General features: G+C 39.6%; 1 protein-coding gene across 1 annotated transcript; it reads right to left on the minus strand.

The window, feature by feature from the left end:
- Positions 1-6,545: 6,545 nt before the first annotated feature.
- LOC130711308 (probable ADP-ribosylation factor GTPase-activating protein AGD8) lies at positions 6,546-14,579 on the minus strand. Its single transcript, XM_057560866.1, has 7 exons — positions 14,307-14,579; positions 14,033-14,151; positions 12,363-12,792; positions 11,963-12,223; positions 9,482-9,604; positions 7,027-7,125; positions 6,546-6,922 (listed from the first exon to the last, which is right to left on the minus strand). Exons 1-7 carry the CDS (start codon positions 14,373-14,375, stop codon positions 6,815-6,817), a joined length of 1,209 nt encoding a protein of 402 aa, XP_057416849.1. The 5' UTR covers positions 14,376-14,579; the 3' UTR covers positions 6,546-6,814.
- Between the last annotated feature and the right edge of the window lie 928 nt (positions 14,580-15,507).

A 15,507-nucleotide genomic window follows, 5' to 3' on the forward strand; every position in this document is an offset into this window, starting at 1 on the left:
CACATCTAAAACAGGTCACATCACGGTTTGGGGTACGGTTTCCCGACCCTCCAGGAGTAGCAACAGCAGCCATAGGCTTGTAAGATCCTGGGGTAAACCCTCTCCCCGCAGGACGTTGATACGGCTTCTTCGTCTGAAATCTTCCCCTTCCTTGAAAACTCTGAGGTGTCGACCTCACTAGTCCTCCTACTCCAGCCCTGTTCAATCTCATGTTCTTCATCAGCTCCACCTATGTAGCTTTCTCCACCAATGCCTGAAATCTCACGATCCCTAACGGTCTCACTGAGTCCTCAATATCAGCTCTCAGTCCCCTCACAAAGCGCTTGCACATATAGGGTTCATCAACCTGATCACGGAAAAATCGTAAGTGTTTGGCCAAGGACTCCAACTTAGCAGCATACTCCGGAATGGTCATGCTCCCTTGTCTAAGAGTCAGAAACTGTGATTCACGCTCGTCACGAGCACTGTCAGGGAAATACTTCTCCAGAAACGCAGTACGAAAAGAATCCCAGTTCACCTCAACATGGTTTGCTTCCATAATCCCTCTGGCGCCCCTCCACCAGTACTCAGCATCACCCAACAGCAGAAAGGTTGCCATCCCCACCTTGGCTCCCTCAGCGGTCTGTAACACGCCAAAGATCTTCTCTATTTCCTCAATCCAGAGATCCGCTTTGTCCGGGTCAGTACCTCCCGAAAACTTAGGTGGATCTTGTCTCCTGAAGTCATTCAACCCCTTGTTCTGATCTAAAGTCACCTCCCTCTGACGCTGGTGTTGATCACGCGCTTCCTCCGCAGCACGCCTCTGAGCGTTGTCATTGGCTTGATTAGTCATCGCCTGGGCCATAGTGGCCATCATCTCCGCTAGTTGATTCGTGTTCACCATCGTCTGTTACCCCATGGAAACTATTAGTCCTAATCGTATGATAGAACCAAAACTATTCCATATGATTAAGTAACAATGCAATCAATTAGAACGAAAAATCAATTTTCACTCCTTGCAGAGTCACAAAACCTAGCACAGAAGACCTATTCCCCAAAGACTCCCAAAAGACTCAACTAAGCTCTGATACCACAATGTAACACCCCGATTTCCAGGTGTCACTTTAGTAATTCAAAAATAAACTTTACGCGGAAAACAGGTATTTTTTTTCGTTTGATTCCTTAAAATTAAAGCGATAGAAAATAAAGACATAACCCAGCAACTAAACTAACCGATGTACAAACATATATACATGTACAGCCTCAGCTGCACGTCAACGTCACGCGCACTTGCAGTGACCCCAAAGTAGTGTACCCGTAGGTAAACATGTACAGAACCAGTAGTGTAAGTAAAAAGTTTTACGTACAGTCATCCAAGAGAAAGTCGGCCCCAAAATGACCCAAACAAAAGACCCCTTTAGTCCGACAGACTCTCTGTGATTCCTCATCAAGAGAACCACACAAAAAGCCATGCATCGGGAACCTACCCTGTCCCAAAAGTAAGACGAATCAGAGCTCTACACAAAATATGACGCCTGCCTAACCTACCCTCCGAGTACCGCTCATAGCTCCTCCTCCTCTCCCTCGTCGCTCGGCGAGTAGCTGTCCACGTCGGTGTCGGAGTCAGAGTCGGAAGCCACCGTGATCATCTTCGTGTCTAAGTCCACGACCTCCCTCCTAACTGTCCTGCGCACAACCCTAGTCGAGCCCATCTCAACATCTACCTCCTCAGTGAGAACATCCTCCTCCACCACCCGAACCAGGGGTTCCACACGGTAGCCGCGCGGTGGAGTAAAAGGAAAACGGCGAGAGGCAGACGGAACAACAGACTCCCTCTTCGGCTGCACGAGCCTCGAGGACGACGCCACGTCGGTAGGGTCAACAGCAGTAGTAGGAGGTGGCACAACAGGTGCATCAACATCAGCCTCGATCTCGGATGGGTCCTCGTCATCGGAAGAAGATGAAGTCAGAGGTGGTGCAGGTGGTCCTCGACCAGTACCTGGTCCATAGCGCACTGAAGGCGACAAGTCAAGGCTCAGCTCCATGCGTCGTAGCACTCCCCTCGTCAAACGTCCACGCTCGTCTGTCCGGTCCTCCATGACCCTTCCCCGGTACGTCGCTCGATGATCCACAGCATCGATCACCCAAGCGGTGGGGGCATGACGGTCCACCAACTCAAACCTGATCCCCCCAGAGGGAGAGACCATCGAAAACCACTCCGCCATCGACATCTGGCAGCAGGCCGACCGCCCAAACACAAACATGAAACCAAAGCCAAGGCGCTAGGGTCAACTCACGGAATAAAGTACTTATACACTCAACATGTGATTGGGGTATAGATATATATGTTTATGTATATATATTAATAATCCTAGCATGTTATTGGCTCTAACAATGCTTCAATAATTCAAACAGCATACAATTCCAGTCAGAGTGAATGTATGCGTGAAATGCAATTCAATATGATCCGGATAGTTCAAGTGGGATGGGCACCATCGAGTCAGTCCTAACACCGGCCTAGTGTTTAACCATTTCCGCTCGGGTGTCACTTACAAACCCATGCATAGTCGGATCAGCCCCAACCACCCTAGGTCGTGCCACTCTGCCTGCTATGCCGAAGATACACCCAGGTGTTCTTCGATGAAGGCCATTCCCAACCTTCGTGAAGCTTTCCCGACTTCACCGAGGCCCAATCTTTCGATCGTACAAACCTCGAATGATGCATGATGCAATATGGTTAGCCAAACATCGAATCGTCCTCACAACACAAGTGTTTAGCTTAAAACCCAATTTCAAAACCCAAGAGTTTAGTTTCGGTCAATACAACACAAACTCCAACAACAAGAGTACTAAAGTACTCGGTAACTTCCCCTTGTCACCGTGGCTCACCCCCCCTAGTGTCCAGCAATTCTCCAGAACCCACAACAAAGTCGACTTTTCCCCGTCTATCGCAATTTTTTCCTCCTTTAGATTTCCTATGTTTTATCCGTTAATAAAAATGTTTCAAATTGAATTAGTCAAGTTATGAGTTTAGTTCTTGAATACTAAATTCTCTAAAGTCTCTAGTTTTCGAAATTCTATTCATTCTAAGTTTTCTGAAAACCCACCAAATGTAAATCCCGGGGAAAGTCTAAGTATACAAACGAACGGCTAAGTCTCAAACCCCTGTTTGTACTTGCCTAGGGTTGTTTCCCCAACCCGAAAGAGCAAAAGCAACCAGTTCAGTGATTCTCCACTCCGAAGTCGCGTCAAAACGCACAATTCAATAACATCTCAATATCATAAGTCATGAAAAACATAATAACATTAATTCATCATCATAATCAATATCAAAGTAAAACATAAGTCGAATTTATCGACGCCTATCATGCAGTCTTAGCTAATAGGTCAGTTGCCCTAACCTCGAGTTGCTCCAGCCTCTTGGTCTAGGTTCTCTTCACACAAATGCTCTGAAAAACCCAGAGTTCCTTCAACTGAACCTCGGAGAAAACAAAGCAGAAATCCAAACAAAATCGATTAGCTCGATCACAATACAACTAATTAACGATAGACAAAGCATTGAAGCTTCAGAGTACAACAATCGAGCACGAAAGGACAAGTTTTCGCAAACGAAAAACTCCCACCCCCCCACTAAAACATGCTCTCGGCCACAAGAGGAAAAAGGCTCCGGCGCTTTTTCTTCGATCTAATTTAATTACAAGGTAGTTTTAGGGTAAAACTAGGGTAAAGAAATTGTCGGAAAAAATTTCGGACGAACGGATCGAATTACGACTAGTTAGGGGCATTTTGGTCCAAAATTAAAACTCAAAAACTCAAAGTTAAAACTTCGGAAAACAAATATGATAGCGATGTTCCTAACGACATTTGTAGCAACTAATCCTAAAGGCACTAAGTCGGATTGCGACTTTTCGACATTAAAGTTTCAATATGTGCGCAAAAAGGGTTTTTACACAGTTTTTCAGATCTCTGACAACTCGATCGAAATCGGTGAACAACGGCGAGTGTTCTAGGTTGTTGGGCAAGTATAGAAGATATCCCAAGAGAAAAATCGGGAAAAACGGATAGTTTTACGAAAAGCTCGAAACTTTGAGCTCAGAAAGAGATAAAGAAACGCAGTAAAAAGAACGATCAGAGGTAAGAATCAAGCTAGTTACCTCGATACCTTGAAGTAGGGACAAACAGCTCGAAGATCGGTCAAGATTCGGCGAAATTCTCCTCTCCTCCTTTCTCTCCTCAACTCGCGGCCTCTATGGACGTTATGGGGAGATATTTTGATTTTTTTATTATTTATAGGAAGGTGAAATCGCGGGAAAATGAATATTTCGCGATTCCGATTTTTGCAGCACGTTCATCGGTGAATTCTAAGCGAGATTCTGGCGACAGAATTCCAGAACTCAAAACAAATCTCTAGAATTAGGGAAAAGCGATCCAAAAGCGGTGTAAGTTAAATTGCCCCGAAAAACTACTTTTTGCTGTGAAGGTCAGATGACAAAACTTCGTTCTGAAGAAAGATTGGAAACGTCGAAAGAAATCTGGCAACGCGGATGGAAACTTCGTTAAAAGCTCTGAATAGAAAAAGTCTTCATTCAGTGATTGAATTTAGGGTTTTTGAAGAAAAGAAATTAGCGTCGTCGGACTTCCGAGAAGTGAATCCTATCGTGCGTACAGTCCAGGGTTCCGAAATGAAACACTGGTCGAAGGAAAAATAAAGAGAACTTCTTATTTTTCCAAGGATTTAGAATTTCGCTTAAACGTTGCTTTAAGAGCGGAATTAGCCTATTCTGGACACTCTCGCCATAAGGCGGGTGTGCAGACGACTCGCACTAACTCCTAAAACGACTATGGTACTATCCTCAAGCAATTCCTGAACTTTCTTCTTCATTGAACTTTCCCAAACAGCAAACTCCTGTCACGCTTACACTGATCCTACGCGTGAGTCGGAAAAGTAACTAGTTCTGTAAATCCAGGTCTTACATCCATGCTTGATGGCCAAGAGTTTCGCACAGAGCACATGAGCTAGAAGAGGACCTCGAGAAGCCTCCCAACCAGGTCGCAGAAGCATTGCACACAAGCCTCCAAAGCCAATTCGTTGGCCCTGCACTTAAAAACACCCATGAGTGTTTAGCTTAACCTGGGTTGCACTCGGACAACGCCACAACAACTCCCTGGATCAATTCGAAGATGAGATAGAATGTGGTGTCGAGAAATCATCGCAGTTTGCAACAAAAGATGTAATATACTGCATAGCAGCTTCTTCAGACCATTGTGTATCATCAAAAATAGTGTTGTTCCTCCAACACCAAAGCCACCAAAGGATAGCAAAACGACGCTGCTTCACAAGCACACCTAACTGGTCCAAACCTCCCTCTCATGAATGTAATCGCGCAAACAATGAACAACAGACTCAACATGAGGTGAACACCAAGAACACACATCTGAATGAGCCAAGCCTCGACCAAATCTAAGGGCATTAATGGGGAGGGATTCATGGAGTAAAACCCAGAGAACACAACTTTATTTCTCCAAGTTTTTTAGGTGTGAAAGGCGCATGAAAGAGGGATCCAAGACTATGTGACATCTTGCATTACCATAAGCAAATTACGCCAAATAGAGACAATGTGCATTTCCTTTCCAAATCCCAAATTCCTCAGTGTTAGTATTCAACTTCCCGGGTAGATGACAAATTTCATGGCTCAATTTAGAAAATAACAAAGTTAAAAAATATTACTTACTTTCGTTATTTATATCATATTCTATCATTATTTTATCTACCTCAAGCCCAAGATAATATAAGAGCCTTATCCATCTTTCCAATTTTTTTATCCTATCCTACCTTATCCATCTTGACCCCAAACGAATTCTTAGGAGTTTCTATCAAATTTTCATTTCTATTTGCAAGTTCAAAATTCCTCTTAACCCCGTTCCCCAATTTGAGGGAACTCAACAAAACAACTAAAGGAGTGTCTTGGAGGGATCTTGGAGGGTTTTCAAAAATTCCTCAATCCCTTCCCCGCCTTCATAAAATCTCCCAAACAAGGGGGGTTCTCATAAGCCTCTCTTTTCTCTTCTCTTCCCTTCAAAACTCAACTCCCAGCTTTGAAGGGAAGTGGAGGGGAGGGTAAGGGAGGGGGAAGTAGGGAAACACTTCTCTTTTAGAAAATATAACTAAAAGATAGTCTTGGATATTTTAACACTTTCAGTACATTGTACTAATTTTTTTTATAAATACCCATGAACTCATTAATAGAAATAGGTACAGGTGAAACACTATCCACCCCACAACATCAGAACCAGATTATAAAATTGAAAAATCAGTTCATACTAAGCTAACTGGTATGGTTCATAAAATCAAACGGTTCAGTTCTCTGACATCAAAACCTGTCAGAGTCTTGAACTTGAAACCACCGAATCAAAAGCACTGGCTGGCTATGGTTCAGTTCCACGTAGTAGCAATAGGTTTGGTACCGTAAGACCCCAACTACTTCCCAGTTTATTTGGGTTTGGTGCAGCTCCGTATGCACCGAACATTAGCAAATAAATATTTGATACAGTAATCAAAGGGAAACTGATCTAAAAATGTTTTTCTCTTAACTGATACAATAGCAAAGTTCGCCACAAACTAGTATTGATAAATAAAAAATATTAACAATCTGAAACATATTAGCAACCTAAAAACAGTACCTGTGGTACAAAATAAAAACACCAGCCTCTATGACAAGCCTGGAAATTATAGTGTTTTGTATCTCAAAAGAATTGTATACTGAACTCAAGACATAACCGGCTGGTATCTTTAGCAAACACTAAAGACATTTTACATACAGAACATGATACAATTTCAGAGGATTCGGTCTCCAAAATCAGTCATCAAGGTAGAGGCCAATGAGCTGAGCTTCTTCCCAGTCTCTCCTGCAATGTTCTTAAGGGAAGAGATATCCTGTTGTGCCTGCAAAACAAGCAAGGGAGGGAAGAAGCCACAGCATCCCCTCCAACATGAATACAGGAACTAATACAAGGAGTTCATTATCATTTCGTTGTTTAAAGGAATACCTGGAAAGATAATCGATTGATGAGGTCGCTAGCAGAAAGATCAATGGAGTTATCGCCAGAGTCACCAAAAAGATCAGCGCTGGAGATGGCATTCGAACCCTGGAAATAACAAGTGGACAAAACACCGTCAAGCATCATATACCCCCTCTCCTATTCCAGATTCGAGAAACACTAAATTCCAAATAAGAGTTTATTCAAGCTTGGTAACCAGTCATATCGAGATTCTAGAATATACAAAAGCACGCCTCTTTCTTCATTTAGTTAAGCCAAAAATTAAAAAATTAAAGAGGGGGAGGATAAGGCATCCTTCTAAAAAAATAGAACATAATCATGCCAGAAACCAACTACCCCAGAAGCTTGTGTTGTTACAAGATCACACATTAATGGTTTTATACTGTATTTTTAACACTCCCATCACGTAAAAGCCATTTGCGTTTGAAGCGTCACAATACATAGATCAACCTACCTTGTGCTTAAATTGAACTTTTTATTAGAATAATGGGAAATAACAAGGACTAAACTTGAGACGACTTAGTCATAGAGACTGATACCATGTTATAAACCTACTATCCCAAAAGCTTAAGCAGTCTGGTGAAGATATATGAATCCTTTTATATTATATTTCAAACATCCCAGAAAAAAAAGAGAAATGATTCCCACAGATACCCAATCCATCAACATATCCATTAGTGACATGCTATTAAAAGGGCATTACACCAAATAGATGTTGTAATAGATCTGGTACAGAATTGAGAAATGAAAGTCTAGTTATTGAATCCCTTATCCAATCCTGCCCCAAATGTGGGCAAGCACCATGAGTAGGTAACAACTACAGAAAGTATGAAATTCCCTCGATGTTAAAGACATGCAGACCTCTGCCAAAATCCCCACACAATACAACATATATCCCCCTGAAATCTTACCTTTTTCTGTTATATACCTCCCCCTCTAATCTTACCTTTTCTTTTATATGCCTCACCCTTACCACGCTCTAACCAATATCTTAGCTATTAGATTAACTAACTAAAAAGCTACCTATCTAACCTAAGATGCTGCCAAACACCTAATTATGATACATAATCCTTTTAAAACGTGATTGAGGGTTTCCTCCATTATCTAACAGTTAATTGCAATTTGAACTTGGTTTTTCGTCTACCGAGTCAAAATCGATTCTAATATTTAAAATCTACAAAGACTAGCTTCTCAAAATTAAATCAATTCCATGATTATATCCTGATGTAGGAGTAGAATAATTATGCAAACATGCTGTAAATCACACAAGGAACTACTCAACGTGTGCCAGCAGATTTATGTGAAATATTTCACTATTTTACATTTGCATGAATAGAACAAGTTTGTAATGTCCATGATAAAACATCTATGACAGAGATAGTATTTCTTCTCTCAGACTTTTACGGGTTGCTTAACAAACAAAAGGTAGACACAGTTTATATGCATTCACCTTTTCTTTTTCTTCCCAAAATCAGTCTATTAAAACTGGAACTTCTTTTTCTCTCTCTTCCCACTCAACCTACACTAGCCTATGATGAATTCAAATAACAATTAAGAGAATTCTTTTTTTAACAGGAAAAGGCAAGGTCTAAGACTCGATTTGGGTTAATTTCAATGTATTAAATTGATAAATTACTATCTGTATCAGTAACAAATAAACTTAGTTTAGCTAATTATGAAACCATATAAAAGAAGTACCAGAAATTAATTTTAATTTATAGATATCACTTCAAAATGGGTTATACCAAAAAGTAATCTTAACATTAAAGTTAATGGGAATGTTTCAGAAGAAGTGTTCAGAAATAAATTTCGGCCAGTCTTTGGTTTATCAAAACAAAGGTTCTCCAAGGACATTAATAATCAGCGATCCCTATGGCTAGTAAGAAGGAAAGAAATCTATGACAGAGAGAACACAAACATGTCAAGAATTACATAACTTCGTTAAAAAAGACTACTTTGAAAGAACAAAATTATTCATATGTAATCTTCATTAGTAAATAAACTTTTGACAGAAACTTATGCATCTGGCCCTTAACTTATATCCAGATTTGTCGAGAAATTTGGTGATGGATACATTAGTGCTTGATAATGCAAAACCCTGGTCTAGTCCTTATAGAACCACAAATGTAAATCATATTAGTCTTTTGCAGAGACTATCGTGTCCAGTGCATAGACTATTATATCTGATATTTGCGGTTCCTAGGAGACTAGGGTGGGGTTTCCATTTTCAGAACTAACATGTCTACAACTAAATTTCTTAGAGATGAATTTGGGTGATTTATTGATACGATCATTCCGACAATCAAAAGATCATATCAATGAATTATGAAATAAGTTATCCAATATAGTATTAAAACAGGGGATTGATCATCCAATATCTAAAGGTGTATTCTAACTATACGTTCCAGCAAGTTACTAAAATAAAAGACAGTAGGATACATACAGAAAACTTCGATAAAGTAGCTTTAGCTTCAACATCTGCCTTGCTCTGATCTCCAAAAAATTGGGATGACGAAATAGATTTAGCATTTGAGAACTTTTTTCTTGCTTCATCAGATTCCTGAATCTTATACCAGACACAACAAAACAAAATAAGGTGCATGGCCAAAAATAGATAATTCATAAGATGATGATTAACTGGATTTTTGGGAAAAAAGCACCAAGTACATGCTTTTACAGATGTTTTGCAACATCCATTTAAGCCAGATAAGATGTAAATGAAAGTCACTAAGATCAGGTAGCAGTGTAGCACAATACTAATAAGTCCATAGATAAAATTTCAGCCTGCGACTGCAAAAATGCTTGCCAAATAATACCAATAAATCTGGCAAGTCTAGCCGGTCCTATCTGCTTAATACTTGTTCATATACATATTGTCAGTGTTGTTTGATTCCATATATTTTATTTTGGGATTATGTTGCAGGAAATTATTAAGTTGTCAACTAACTGGTTCATTTTTATCTAGCTGTATAAGTTTGTTAAGTACCCACCAAGCTCAAAGGAAAGTATTAACAGCTATATGACCAGCTATCCTCTATGTAGATTTGAATGTTAAGATGGATTGGCGGACACACTAGAAAAGACATGATGCAAAATGATTGTATAAGAGGAGATATTGCTGTGGCACCTATCGAGGAGAAGATGGCTAAAAATCGGTTAATATGGTTTGGAAATGTGCAAAGAAGACTTTTAGAGGCACCAGTGAGAAGGGTTGATAACATGGTTCTTAGTGCTGCGAAGAGGGGTAGAGGGAGGCCAAAAAGGATGTTGGAAGATATTATGAAAAGTGACCTCATGGTCAATAATATCCCACAAAGTTTGGTTTTTGAGCAAATGCAATGGCATTGTGTGTTCTAGTTCCCTCAGTTGGACAATCTAAATGGGTTACTAGCGTAGTAACTGAAGCAAGTGGGGCGACAAGCCTATTGCCACAATACCACCTAAATAGGCACACTTGGCTATTAGAGCCGTTATCAACACGAGACAAGCTTTTACAGAACAATTCACACACAAGTTTCAGGTGAGTGTGAAATTTCGGGCTCCAACTCAAAGGCAGGGGAAATTCTTGGAGGAAAAAAGTTGAACCAAGCCCAAATTAGGAGAAATAAGTGGGGCATCGTAATGGGTCAAACCGAGTTCATTGACTAGGTTGGGAATCAAAAAAAGAAAAAAGTACTAAGCAACCCGAGAGCTATCTCAAGGATTTCAAATATTTTCTCATAGTGAACTTCACAAAATTCAAATTACGAAAGCCAAGGAGTTGCAGGCTGCACAAATTTCCTGTGGAACATGTAAGCAGTCACAACTGTCAGAAGTGGAAGCACGGAGATTTAAGTGAGAGTCGACTTTGAAGACTTGTCTTTTTCAATCTTATTTCAAACAGAAAAGCCAAAAACAACCATATATATTATATCCCTCATGTTAATACTCAGAGGGCATTTTGGCTTTTTAGGATTTCCTCCCTGTAGCAGATTTACAGCGCCACAATGGTTGCGAATTCGGGCACGACTGCAAAATGCTCCCCGCCAGGAAGTTCTGTAGCGGCCAGGGGCTGCTCCTCGTTGTGACAGTGAGATAGCGCCACTATAGCGCGATTTAAAACACTATCAACAGCCATCAAATGTAAAGAATGCATATCTATATGACTTGGAGGAGGAAGGGTATATAGACACACCCTAGGTATTGAATCACAGATCAACCAGAAAGCACATAAGCTACAAATTACTATATGGGATACAAGAACCGCTTTAAAACTAGGTTAAAAACAAGGCCACATGCAAGGTCAAGCATATCACACTATAGTGCTCAGAGTCAGCGAAGGCAATTAGCTAGGGAAGAACTGGAAAAATAACCATGCAGAGACAATTGAGTCTTACTCAAGTTCATTTCTACTCCTAGCACTCCTTGGTGACGTCATGGTTATACAATTGTAGTTCTAAAGTGTATTGAAAGTGCTCTTACAAAACCATATAAGATCATAATGATGATATCATAGTAGCACACAACCTGCAAACTTGCAATCAAGTGGTCTTCAGCCAACCTAACATGATACAAATCTCCTAGTTTTTGAAATTACACCGGCCTAACTTGAAAAAAGAATTAAGAAGATTTCTTCCTCATTAAAGCTTAGGGAAGCTCATAAGTTTTTTAAAACAAATTGGGAATGCTTAGTTGTTAGTGTATTTAACCTGAAATGTATTTTTAACACACCACTCTAAATTTGTATGATAGTATTTCTTTTTCTATAAAACACTAGCCTGCCAGGACTAACATGTTCTCGTCCATGGATCTGTATCATGTTAAGAACTTGAAACTGCATGGAGACTCAACCAAAATTTTAAGAGATGCATAAATAGATACCGTATGATAATCACATGTAATAGAAGTTTACACTATGCAGGGGCAAAATTTGTAGGCAGCTTACTTGCACTTTTGAAGAGCTTGGCCCAGATTTCTTCTGAAAGCCACTATCCATTCCAAAGTCTGAAAAGAAGCTTGATACCTTTGGTGCAGAAACATGACTTATTGCATTTGAACCTCCAGAATTCAACTCGGATGACTGGACATTTTCAACATACTCAAATCGAGACGTCAGAGATGGCACAGCAGATAAATTGTTGTTTGTGGTGGATGGGATCGGAGCAGGTGGTTCTTCAGGTTTCTGCTCATAGAGAGACTCACTTGGCTGTATTTCACAGAAGTCATTTGTCAACAATTGATATTCATATCATCAAAGTAAAATAGAGAATAAGATAATCATAAACCAATTAACCAACAGGCTCTTCTCGCATAAAATCTGCAAATAAAGATAGCTACCCACATACCTTTTTAGTGAGCTTACGGGCACCAAGCCCCCCACTCTTCCCAGCTTTTTTAGCCCCAATAGGCTTCTTCATAGTATTTGATACCGCTGTGTGTGCTCTAGGTGAAGAAGTACTCTCAGGCTTTTCTGGCTTCTCCAAAGTGTTTTCTTTCGGTGATTCATTGGTCTTAACATCAGCAAGTCCATTAACCCCTTGGGCAGACTGAGAAGCAACAGGCGATGAAAGCAAGCTTGCCTCCTCAGCCATACTTTTAGCTACTTCCTTTGAAAGAATTTGCCTATACAATTCTGCAGCTCTGGATGTATACTTCGCTTCTATTTTGCCACCGTCAGTCCAACCATGTTGCTTAAAGAAAACCTGCGCACGACCGTTTCCTCCAAAGCTCATTGTTTTCAATTGCTCAGGACTCCATGAGTCTAAATTTGTAGATCTACATATGAAAAAACATTTAGGTATCAATCAATTCTGCCTTCTTCCTCATTTTCTATTACTTCCTCCCTTTTGATTGAAATGTAATTCAAAGAAAACAATGTATAAATCAAAGACGCTAAAGCAAAAGGCTAGATGTTTTAATTTAGAGATAAAACTGAGGCTTATTGAATCCCTCAAGATTAAGAAATTACACTTAACACCCCTCTGGCCCAAATAAACTTTATTAAGCAAATGCTCTCTGCTTATTTTTTTCCAGACATCTACTCATTACAAAAAAACTAAAATGCTGGTTCACAGGGAAGAAAAGTGAAGTCTTCTCTTGGTCTTAAAAAACCTCTGACTCATTAAAGAAGTAAACTCACCTATAGGGGGGGTCCAAGTTTGATTCTTTAATTTTCAACTATCCCACTCTGTCCTTACCCCACCTCACAACTCGAAAAGCATAACAAAAAGGATTTCATCCTTCCATCCTGACTCTTATCATGTAACACAGAAAAAATAAAGTAAATGCTATCGGAAACAAGGATACTTGCTCAGGTTTTGTGAGTCCTCACATACTCTCATGTAAACAAATGGGTAATCCCATGGTTCCACGGTAAATTTTTCTGAAAGATCCAGATGAGTCTATTTCGGAGGGTCTGATAATGAAGTCAGTGCAAAGATCATAACTCAATTTAAAAGCTAGCTTCAAACCAAAGTCATGTACTATGAATACCAAATTGAACACTACCACCACCCTGCCCCCACAAAAATGATATTTTCAAATCAATTATAAATCCCACATACAAAATGCTGCTATAGATAAAAGCTTTTCTAGCTATATTTTTAGCTATCCCACCCATTTCATAAACTATTTTTCCGTGTTTATGTTATCCTGATTTCCAACAAATGTCCTGCATTCCCACCTGCCAATGCCATGAAATGTAAATCCCATGTCTACCCCCCCTCTACAAAATTATTTAGTTAAACTGCTAATAAAATTCCAAACTACGTATTACAGACAATACCTCGGAGTCTGATTTCATTAAACCATTTGAATTGGGGAAATTTCTAAAAGATGACACCGAAAGTAAATTAACGAACTACCCTAAATTGATCCATTTGCACATTCAGACCTCGCCATTGCACAAAATAGAGTCAGTCATAAAATAAAATTGCAAACTGATACGCACACTTCCGCATAGAAAAATCAACAACCAAATTCAGCATTCAACAACCAAAATCAAGCAACAACTTACCTCACGAAGCTGATGTGAACGCCGAGACCACGATGAACCGCGGAGCAATCGATGCAGAGGAAGATCCCATAAGTGACGGACGCCCAGGTTGAGTTCTTCGCATTGCAATCGAAACACATCTGAAACAAAACGCACACAAAAAAATTCAATAACCAAACGCAGATCTGAAACTCGATCTAGCAAAAACGCAGCAAGCATATGAAAAATTTAAAGTGAAATCAAATAATCATATAAATTCAAAATTCGAATGATAAAAGTATGAAAAAGGAAGAACCTTATTTTCAGACTTCGTCTTGAGTTTCTTGAACACAACATTCTTGTCGGTGAAGCCTTCAGACGCCATTGAGATCAAAACGGAAAACGAAAATTGAAACTGGAACTGAAGTTTTCTGTTTTTTCTTTTTTTTTTGGGTAGTTTTTTTGGGAAAATGAATCTCAGGGGGTGTTTGGTGGAAAAAGGAACACCTCCTGAGCAATGGATTTAAGGGGAGGAAAATTTGCAGGTGGAAACCACAAATAGTGTTGTTTGTGCGTTTGTGTTTTCTTCTCGTTTTCCATCGTCTTTAAAAAGGTACTTTCTTCCATTAGCAAAGGGAAAGAAATTATTGGGAAATGACGGAATTGCCCTGCAGACAAATGTGTTAAGGCGTTGTTTGTTGGCTTATGGTTTTCCGGAGTCGGTGAATCGTTGTTTTATTGTACCCGACGAAAAGAGGACACACAATGCTTAATTTGCAATTTAGTGTATGAATTATGAAATAATCACTTCACATGCACATAACAAAGTTTTTTTTTATCGTCATGAAAGTAAAGATTTTTTTTGATACATTAGAAATATAAATTACGTTTATTAGGAATCGATTTCTGGACTTCCCCCACCCTAACATATGTCCCTTAGCTCCTAACACTTGAGCTATCCTACGAAGACATAAAAGTATCAATGTATCTTTAAAAATTTAAAATAATTAAAATAATTTGAATTAGGTAGTCAACTCTCCTTAAGGATGCACGAAGACTTCACATTAAAGAGAAAATCAACCAAATATCAAGCAAGAAGTGTGATTAATGTCAACCAAATATCACCTTGCAAGCTAACTGAAGATCCATGTGGTAAAATGTAACACCCCGATTTCGGTGGCGTCACTTTAGTAACTCAAAATAAAATAAAGCGGAAAAAGCAGGTATATTTTTTTTTTGTTTTGTTTAAATAAAAAGACTTGTCGAAATAAAGACTCAACCCAATCGCGATTAACAGCGATTAATATACAATACAAGCACACCCTTGCTGTAACTAAAAACATCGTCACGAGTGTCCTCAAGTGACGGAAAGTAACATCAAGTAACTAAAAGTATTGCCCAACGGCAAACAAGTGCGACTCATAAATAGAGTCATAAGTTTTATAAATACAGTCCTCCGAAAAGTAAGTCAGCCCAAAACGGCTTCCAAAAGACTTCCTACGCCCGACAAACTCTCT

The sequence above is a fragment of the Lotus japonicus genome, chromosome 4 (assembly GCF_012489685.1).
Source record: "Lotus japonicus ecotype B-129 chromosome 4, LjGifu_v1.2".
In the NCBI taxonomy this organism is placed as follows: domain Eukaryota; kingdom Viridiplantae; phylum Streptophyta; class Magnoliopsida; order Fabales; family Fabaceae; genus Lotus; species Lotus japonicus.

Coding starts and splice junctions, on each gene's coding strand:
- LOC130711308 (XM_057560866.1), bottom strand. CDS start 14,375: ATGGCGTCTGAAGGCTTCACCGACAAGAATGTTGTGTTCAAGAAACTC. Junction 12,224..12,362: donor CCCGTAAGCTCACTAAAAAG/GTATGTGGGTAG, acceptor TGTGAAATACAG/CCAAGTGAGTCTCTCTATGA. Junction 9,605..11,962: donor CAAGCTCTTCAAAAGTGCAA/GTAAGCTGCCTA, acceptor GTCTGGTATAAG/ATTCAGGAATCTGATGAAGC.